Raw genomic sequence first — 10,120 nt, 5'->3', positions numbered from 1 at the left:
ATTTTGTCTTTCACTGGTAGACTGTTGATGCAGCATTTCCACAGGAATAGTTTAATATGAGGTATCGTTTTCAAATTCCAAATAAAGAACCAGTCAATTTGATCATGCATCGGTGCTGAATTACCTATTCTAAGATAGTTATATATGGATTTAATAGTGAAATTACCCGATTTGGTGAGCGTCCATTTTGCTGTATACTTGGGAGAAAGAGAAAAATATATAAAAGTATAAAACTTAGCTAATTATATTAGGTTTATTAAGTGCAATTGTCACATCTTTGTTGCGACACTTAAGTTGGCAGTGTATTCTAAGTGAATGCCGTGTTGGTTTTTACACCAATTTTTTTTTTTGAAAAATATTAGCATGTATTACTGTCTTTTTTTTGTTGAAGTGTATGTATTTCTGTCTTGAATTCTAAAAGTTATAAAGTGAAAACCAACTTAGCAAACACTCCAACTAAGAATTGTTGATAATTTTTACGCTATATTAGATCTGGTAATCTATCGACTATCCAGTTACACTTAGATATGCAAACTAGCATCTTTAAAGCTCTAAAATTGGTACATGACGCTTTCACTCCTATCAGGTACGGAGTCAGGATCAAATATAAAGGGGGCGGGGGGGGGGGGGGGGGGGGGGTAAGAGGGGGGGGGGGGGGGGGTAAGAGAAAACAGATTGTATACCCTTGCAAAATACACCTAGTGACCTAGAGAAGTCTTAAAACACATAAAATTAGCTATCATGTGGCCTTGAACATAGGTCACTTGAGTTATAACAACAAAGTCCTACCAAGAAGCTGCTAACAATTGATGTTCTCCACCAAATATTATATGTATTGATACGCAATTCGCTTGAATCATGGTTATAGTAGATTAGAGTGAAGGTCACTTCGGCTAAGTCGAGGGGGGCCATGGCCTCCTTCGGCCTAGCTGTAGTTCCGTCCCTGACTCCCATATTAACTAAAACATCTTGCTCGGTGTAAGTTTTAGTACAAGTGGAAAAGCTCTTGGGTTTCTACGCTTAAAAAAAGTGAATTAAGTGATACGTAGGCCTCGTTTGGTTCAGCTTAAAAAAAGCTAAAAGCCAGCTTTTAGCATATTTTAAGCGCTTATTGAAAACTTTACGCGTTTGGTTCAAAAAAGCTACAGCTTATTTGAAGCTAGAAAAGCTCATTTTCTCTAAAAAGCAGAAGCCACAATTTTGTGGCTTTTTTATAGCTGCTTATTAAAAGCTAGCTATCAAAATAAAATAAAATATATTTTTTTTTGTCACCATCAATAAACATCCACCACCATCACAATTCACAACCACCCCACCACCTCTACCACCACAATCACTCCACCACCTCTGACCATCACCCCGCCACCTATGCCACCATTCCACCACTTCCATACCACCTCCGGCGCAACTCCATCACCACCACTCCACCAGTTTCGCCGCAACTCCACCACCATCACAACTATTCTACAATCATCAAATTTTTTTTACAACCACTCCACCACCTTCGTCACCACTCTACCACCATCACCGAACGCTTCACCATCTCTCCCGTAACTCCACAACCTCCGACGTAGCTTCACCTTCGGTGCAACTCCACCACTACCACAACCACTTCACCACCATCGCCACAAATCGACCACTCCACCACCACACTATACCACCTCTACCAACCCCATTTCACTACCGTCGTTGCAACTTTACCCCCTAACCACCAACACCCCCTCCATTCTACAACCACCATCACTACCATAACTCCGCCACCATTGAGCACCACCATAACACGTCCACCACCATTGAGCACTATCACCACTGCATTAGGTTCAAATTTTGATCTTTATGTGTTTATGAAAATTAAAAAAATTCTATTATTTGATTTTAGTATTTAATGTTTAAATTTTTTTTATTAATATACTGATATAAGCATATTGTTTGATAACTACAATACGAAGATTTCATTTTTTTATCAAATGTCATACCTAGCTTTTTAAGATATAAAAACACTTTTTATGTAGCGTACCAAACGACTCAGACAGATTTTTAAAAAGCTTATTTATGGACTTATAGAAAAGCTCATAATATAAGCTATGTGTGTACCCAAATGAGGCCGTAAATGCGAAACAACAACCAAATGCTGACCTGTCTCTCCTCCTCCTCCTCCATCTCGTTTCTCTCTCTTCCATATATACTGTATTAAAACCATTTTCAAACTTTCAACTCCTTTCTCTCTCTCTCTCTCTAACTTTATCTCTCTCTCCTCAGTTATCATAAGAAAAGACAACCTTTCTGAAACCTCCGGAAATTCCTCAAAACCACACTCTTCTATGGTACAGCCAATCAAGAGTCTCTTGTTTGAGAGTTTGGGTTGTCTTCTGTTAATCTCTCAGAAAAATTCTAGGGTTTTCTGAACTCATTTTTAAGATCTTAGATGGTTGCTTTATGATGGGGTTTTGAAGTTTATAGTGTTTTCTTTCTGAGTGAACTATTATCATAAGGTATTCATCTTTCTCTTTCTTTTTTTTCCCCATTTTGTTCAATTCAATAAAAGTTTGTATTTTTTGTGTTTATTATTAGTCCAAATTTGCAATAATTATGTGGGTTTCTTAAGGAATTTGCTTACTTGTTTTGATTCATCCATACCCTTAAATGTTTGGAAGAAAAGGAATTTTTTTGAATTTCAAACAAAATCTCACAAATTTTTGTTGATTGATAAACTTGAGTATGATTCAATATTGGGAATTAGGGTTAAAGATAAGTTTGATGACTTTGAAGTTTATAATGGCAAGTACTATCTTATCTAACATGGACATTGGTATGGGTAAGGCTGTTAGTTATGATGTGTGTGAAAATGAATGATTTGATGCAAATACGCGTTTTATCGAAGATCAAGTGAACCTTAGAAGGATATTCGATATCGTTATTTGGAGTTCTTTAAACTTCAAAGATCTGTTTTATGCCACTTTTGCAGTCATTGTTTTCTTCACTCTAGGGTTATATGGGATTGTTTTGAAGGGTTTAGGGCAAGGAAAAGGATAGTGAAACCAATGATTCATTTTCCGGCATGAGTTCTTCATTTTTATTCGGTTATGGGTATTATACGCTTGTCTGCATTTCGATAAATGACCTTTTAGTTTTCCTTCTGGTATTAGCTATTTAGCTCATTATGTGAATTAACAGGTGAAACTGAGATTGTAGAAGGAAAACAGAAGTATGGGTATAAAAGCTCTACCTGTGATTCATAGCCCTAAAGATTCTCCGAGGGCGGAAGTCGGAGAGATAGACACAAGAGCACCATTTGCTTCCGTCAAAGCTGCTGTTAGCTTATTTGGTGAGGGAGCTTTTTCTGGTTCAGGGGAGAAACCTGCCGTTAAGAAATCGAAACTTCCTCCCACTGAGGTATATTCTTACGTTAACTAAGTTTTACCTTATGATTTCTTTTATTGAATGAGAATCATATGGCTGCTTATTTATAATGATTAAAGGGATAGTATATTTAGCACCCATAGTACCTACTAGCAATAGGTGCTATGGTGCTATGACTACTGAGTAGCAAATTTCATACACGAAGGGAAAATCATTTTGAGAAGATATGATGTTTTTAGTTTACTTGTAACCAAGGAATTAAATTTCGAAATATTTCGGTCGAAATGACCGCAATATTTCCATGCCTCTCGAAATTTCCATCGAAACCGAAATAAGTTTCTCTTAACAATGCTTTGTCAAGTAAATAAATTTTTCGATCAAAATATTTCCATTTCCATGCCTACCGAAACCGAAATTCATTCCTTGCTTTTAACCTAAAAGTCTCCCTAGAAGGTTTTTGCATTTTTTTTCATCGAACTTTTTAAGCTCGTACTTCAGTTTCTCTTTAAACCTTCTTGGCAGAAGCACCGATGCTTCAAAATGGCATTTAGTTTGACAGGATTCTTAAAAATAATATATTATAAACTCTGAACTTCTGTGTACATTTATTTGCTCTGTAGCGGGTGTTGGTGAAAGAGACACAACTTCACTTGGCACACAAAGAACTGAACAAGTTTAAGGAGCAGATAAGGAATGCTGAAACTACCAAGGCTCATGCACTGGTTGAGCTTGAGAAAGCTAAAAAAACCGTCGAGGATCTGACTAGCAAGCTTAACACAATAAACGAGTCTAAAGAATCTGCAATAGAGGCGACAGAAGCGGCAAAAACTCAGGCTAAGCAACTGGAGATCACGAGTATTGACAATTCCATAAATTCTAATAGTGATTGGGAGCAGGAGTTAGATAGTGCAAGAGCACAGCACAAATCTGCCATTTCTGAACTCAGTGCTGCAAAACAAGAACTTACTAAGATCCGTCAGGATTATGAGGCATCCATTGAAGTAAAAGTTGCTGCTTTCCAGTTAGCTGAAAAGGCTGAAATGTCTGCCAAAGCTAACAGAGATAGGGCTTATGAGATATCAAAGGAGATTGCTGCTGCAGAGGAATCACTGGAAGATGTAAAGCTTGCTGCAATTCAAGCCCAACAAGAACGAGCGAAGTTTTTATCTGAAAAAGATGCAGAGTTACAGTCTTATGGAGCTTCTTTGGAAGACGTAGAGAGAGAATTGAAATTATTCAGGAGAGAATTCAATCCTGAGCTTACCGAGAATCTCGAAGTTAAGCTGGCTGAGACCGAAGCTGAGATTAGTATTTTGCAAAAGAAAATAGAAAATGCCAATGCTATTGATCTGGAGTCTGTAAAAACTGTCAAGATGGAGCTCGACGACGCTAAAGAGACATTGCAAAAGGTAACCGGAGAAGAGAACACCCTGAGGGGCATTATGGAGTCTCATAAATTTGAGTTAGAGAGAGTGAAAAAGGAATATTCCGAACTGAAGGAGAAGGAAGCTGAAACTGAATCTATTGCTGGTAGTCTTCATGTCCAACTTCGGATAAGCAAGGCTGAGCTTGAGTCAGTTCTTGAAGAAGAATCAAAAGCAAGAATTGCGTCCGAGGAGTTAATGTCCACACTCCATCAATTATCTTCAGAATCTGAAAATTCAAGAATAGAAGCAGAGGAGATGAAAAGTAATGCAGAAGAATTGAAGAAAGAAACCATAACAACCAAAAATTCCCTAGTCGATATGGAGGAGAAGCTTCGGGTAGCTCTGAAAGAAGCCAAGGAAGCAAAAGAAGCAGAGCTCCAAGCTCTTGATCAGATTAAGGTTTTATCAGAAAGAACAAAAGTGGCTCGTGCTTCAACATCAGAATCTGGTTCCAACATCAAAATCTCGTCTGAGGAATTCAAATCCTTAAATCGGAAAGTTGAGGAATCCGATACATTAGCTGAAATGAAAATAGCTGCTGCAATGGCACAAGTAGAAGCCATTAAAGCGAGCGAAAATGAAGCACACAAGAAGTTGGAAACAAGTTGGAAGGAAATCGAGGAGATGAAAACTGCAACAGAAGAAGCTGTAAGGGGAGCAGAAATGGCCGATGCAGCAAAGAAGGCCGTTGAAGGAGAGCTTCGGAAGTGGCGTGAAAAAGAGCAAAAGAAGGCAGCTGAAGTTGCAACTCGAATTCTTGCAGAAACAGAAGTAGAGTCCTCTCCAGGATCATCTCCGTCGCTAGATGTGAAGTTTCAGAAGCAGTGCTCTGAGAAGAAGATACCACCTACTCCCCGTTCTGCTAAGGTCCAGAAGCAGTACTCGGAGAAGATAAATGGGTCCCGGAAATTAGATAAAACTTCCGGATCGAAGAAGGCACTGCTACCCTCTTTGAGCGGAATCTTCCATAAGAAGAAGAATCAGGTTGAAGGTGGTTTAGTATCCTATCTTCCCGGGGAAAACCTGGTATGATTTTGTGTTGTTAAAATATGAAAAGGGTCTTCCTTGCACATATGAATGAACAATTATTGAGATAAAAGAAATCTTTTATGTGTGGCCTTATGGTTGTTCATAACATTAACTTCAATGACACCACGGTCGCTCTCCAAGCATTTGGATTTGACTTCAAGAATAGTAACTTAGGGACTCAAGGTGTTTGAGTTTTTCTTTTAAAATCATATCGAATTAGTACAACCTTTACCAAATTCATTTTGTGAGTGCACATAAACCAACTAGGTTAAACAGGTTGCTCTAAATTAAACATGTAGACATAACTACTTGAGACACAGAGTAGAAAAGAAAAGAAATAAGTAAAAATTCAAATTTCTCTTCATCTTCAATAATAAGAAGAGCAACCCCTAAGTAGAAGTAAGTAAAAATTCAAACAAAAAGATAACTTTTTCTGATAAGATGTAAATTGTTTACTTTTGCATTCTTGTTAAACCTTTTTTGTTGGAAGGTACTCAAGATTAACATTCATGTAAATTATTGAGTAGTTAATCTTTTAACTCAAAAAAGATTTTTTTGGTTTACAAATGGGTCAGGTTTCTATGTTACTAATTTATTATTTAATCGTCCACATCGATTGCATCTAATTTGCCGTAAATAATTTTTTTACCGAAAAGTTTATAAAAAATTGTAAGTTTCTTCCAACATTTCAAGTTCTCAACCTTAGTACACATTAGTTTTATCAAGAATTTAACTTTGTGACAAGACAAAATATTCCATTGAAATAATGTATAAGGTATACTTTTTATATAACTAAAAGTCATAAAAAAACAATTTCTAATCTACCAACCAGGTTATTTTTCATGAGTTGTAACAAGACAAAAAAAGGTTATTTTTCATGAAAAATAGCAAAGTGCACTGCTTTTAGCATGAGAAATGTAATGGAACTTCTAATGTTACTTTAGGAGTAGCTCAATTTTTATTGTACTGGAAGAGTATTATTTAGAAAGTATATGGACTTTACTCAATAAAACTTGTTATCGAAAGTACAACAGTGAGTATAGTGGTGGAATAATCCAATATTTGTGTATTGACTTAATTTTAATAGGTCATGAAGTTATGTAGAGCGGCAAACGATGATTAGGGTAGATTATAATTAGATATCCTCAATGTATGGTCTAACTCCACACCTTCTTATTTCTAATCCTCTTACCTTAATGGGATATGTGACATAAGAGACTGATCACTCTTACCGTCGATAGTTAACCCTAAAACAGAGATACACCAGTATCATTTATTTCTCACATAAACTGATTTGTTTTTTTTTTTTTTTTTGCGAAATCCTAACAAGATCGAACATCCAACGATGACCAGAATCGTGGCTTAGACTGCAAATTGTTGCTGACGGGAATCTTGACTTTGGCGACAATCCAAATACCGTCACTGTTTCTCCATTTGCACTTGACATTTTGTTACAGTGTTTTCACCCCAACTTCATTCTGCTGGAAATAGTATACTTTTTTGTGACAGATTTCTTTTCCAATCACTTATAACCAACTGTTTGCACTTGTGACGCATATTCACCTGTTGCAAACAACCTCTCTAAAGTTGTGACACGGATTTGTCATCCCCAACATATCCAAATTGGGACGTTAGTTTATTCTTGAAATCAACCCTTGAAATTTTCAGAATCATAATTTTCTTACGATAGATTACCTCTTCCTTACTCAATTATATTTTGAAATTTTACTTCAACTAGAATATTTGATGTAGTCGCAGCGGAATTAAAAGAAAGACAATAAAAGTAAACGAAGAACGATAAAGTAACTGTAAACAACTGTAAATAACTTAATAAACTTAAACTTTAATTAATATCAATTGGGTTTTTCTCTTTAATATGAATATAAAGACAGATTGGACCTCCTTTTATAGGATATTAGACTTTCCTAGATAGACTCAACTTAGGATTCCTAAATATTAAAGATACTCAAACATAGAAACTTTCTAAATAATAGAAATACAACATAAGGTAATTTCCTAAACTTGAATTCATTATGAATCTTTACTAAACTAGGACTCTTTCTAAACTACTAGCTTGACCGACTAGGCCATGGACGTGTGGGTTCGCGGGCCTCCGGATGCGCCTGTATCAATATCTCTATTTGATTTTAATTACACCAAGAATCAATGACACCAAGGAAATCCCATCACCAAAAGCATGATGAACTCTCAATACCACATAGTTATAATTCATTAGTACATAAAATTCTTATAAAAAAGTTTTATCTGCAACAAATATGAAAGTGACTCAAATTGAAATCATACTAATGTGAATTGGGTTTTATTGTTATAATGTGTTTGTCTAAGTTCACTTGGGTAATTTTCCAGTGTTCTTTTCTTGATTATTTTTCACTTCGGAATCTTTGGTGTTGAAGAATGATGGAGTTCTTGATTTCATCTTTAATGGCGTCGATTCAAATGGTATTTTTAAGGCTCACGCCCACTTTATTACTTGATATGAACCTTCTCACACGAACAATGTTGAAGAAGAGACAACTCAAAAAAAAAATGTTGAAGAAGAGAGCTGTTGTTTGTTTGGGTGTATAGGTGGGTTATTTTCTATTTAGTGGGGAAATAATCTGGATCGTTGCCCTCTTCAACAGTCCAGATCAGATTTTAAACAGGGTGCCTAACTAGAAACACAGAAAAGTTGAAGACTTAACTATAAATATTCTATAATCTCATAATATCACGTGAACTCTACTCCCGGACACGTGTCGCCCTCTGATTGGTTCGCTTTTGACCTCGCTTTTCAAGGTCGCTCCGAGCGACATTTCTCTTTCTTAATTCCCATGAATCTGGACGTTAATTGCTAGTTGTTAGCGTTATCTAATTAGAGAGAATACTATGGTGTGGCGCGAACTACTGAGGAAAAGATACTCTACCATCGATCTAAGTTGCTCCTCTCTCTGACCGTCAGATGTGGGCCGTACTACTGTGATAAGCTGCGACCAGTGCATTAGATGCTTAGAACATGATGTCCCTTGTGCACCCGATTAAATCCCAAAAGAATCCCACCTTTTGCGGATTTCCGCCACGTGTTTACTGAATGACTTGGTTAATTGATTTTGACCCCAACTTTGACTTGCTTTATTTTGCTCATCTGGACTCCGATTTGACCTCTGTTTTCACCCACAGTTTCATCTTGGACTCCACTTTTCACCCGATCATCAATATTTTCCAAATTACCATAATTCCCAAATGACCATAATTCCCAAATGACCATATTGCCCTTTTTGTGTCTCTTTTTCCTGTTCTTAACTATTTTTTTGCGCTCAGTTCTGTAGAAGACACCTGGACAAGAGACACACACAATTCATGAGAGTAACTGCTCGAACTGGTCTCATTAACCCGAGTTAAGAGATTCAGATGGAACATTTTCATGTCTCATCAAAACATCCCCAAACTTAGATTTTGCTAGTCCTCGAGCAAAACAGAAAATAAAACTAAACCCATTTCATCACTTTCGTAGGGAATCACGATTGCACTTAGCACGTGCAACAAGCCGTTAAACCTCTAGGTTGTCCTAAAGGACGAGTTTTGTCTCGTGAGGGTTTGCAGTGAATATACCCACAAAATTCAAAAATTTCAAAAATTTAAAAGGGTCTAAATATGACATGGACTAAAAATGTTTATCCGAGAGATTTTCGAAAGCTAATAGAAATGAAATCCAAGTCAACCAGACCATACAAACGCTAAAGTAATCATGACCCGAAGTGCACGTGACTAGCCAATATGAGTATCATTTCGGTTCAGAACAGACAAAATCTTGATTACCTTCTCAATACATTTCGCCTCGACTACTGCCTCACGGTCATACACTAAAAAATTTAAGTCACTGAGAAATGTTTCACTCAATGTGCGAGTATGAGTATGAAGAAAAACTCAACACATTACAAAAGACGGACTAAATTTTTGGTAAACGACTGATCTCATCGAAAGGAAACAACCACTAATACGGGACGGGGAAGCTTACCAACTCTTCTCACCTGATCTACTATCTAACAATGCTTCCTAGAGGTCGATAGACACTAATGATGATATGACTAGAACTCCTGAGAACTCGACGTCTTCAAATCTTCAAAAACTACTTCAACGGATAAACAAAAACAACTAAATAAACATTTTTCCTTTTTTTCGACTTTTTTTTTTCAATTATATTTTTTTTTCATACACATCTGGTATTGTACTCAAAATTCAAATACTACTTTCTTGACATTATTTTTTCCTTGGTAAAATTTTCTTCATTTTGCTTCATGCCTCAT

General features: G+C 36.6%; 1 protein-coding gene across 1 annotated transcript; it reads left to right on the top strand.

The window, feature by feature from the left end:
- The first annotated feature begins 2,012 nt into the window (after positions 1-2,012).
- Positions 2,013-5,907, top strand: LOC147536391 (WEB family protein At5g55860-like). The gene is made up of 3 exons (XM_086641251.1): positions 2,013-2,492; positions 3,175-3,393; positions 3,981-5,907. The coding sequence occupies exons 2-3, from the start codon at positions 3,208-3,210 to the stop codon at positions 5,817-5,819; spliced, it is 2,025 nt and encodes a 674-aa protein (XP_086497377.1). The 5' UTR covers positions 2,013-2,492; positions 3,175-3,207; the 3' UTR covers positions 5,820-5,907.
- Positions 5,908-10,120: the final 4,213 nt, after the last annotated feature.

The sequence above is a fragment of the Eschscholzia californica genome, unplaced genomic scaffold (assembly GCF_041429995.1).
Source record: "Eschscholzia californica isolate CP2 unplaced genomic scaffold, dmEscCali1.0.p SCAF_5, whole genome shotgun sequence".
Classification (NCBI taxonomy): Eukaryota; Viridiplantae; Streptophyta; class Magnoliopsida; order Ranunculales; family Papaveraceae; genus Eschscholzia; species Eschscholzia californica.
Note: the sequence above shows the minus strand (reverse complement) of the source record. Positions and strands in the feature narration are given on the sequence as shown.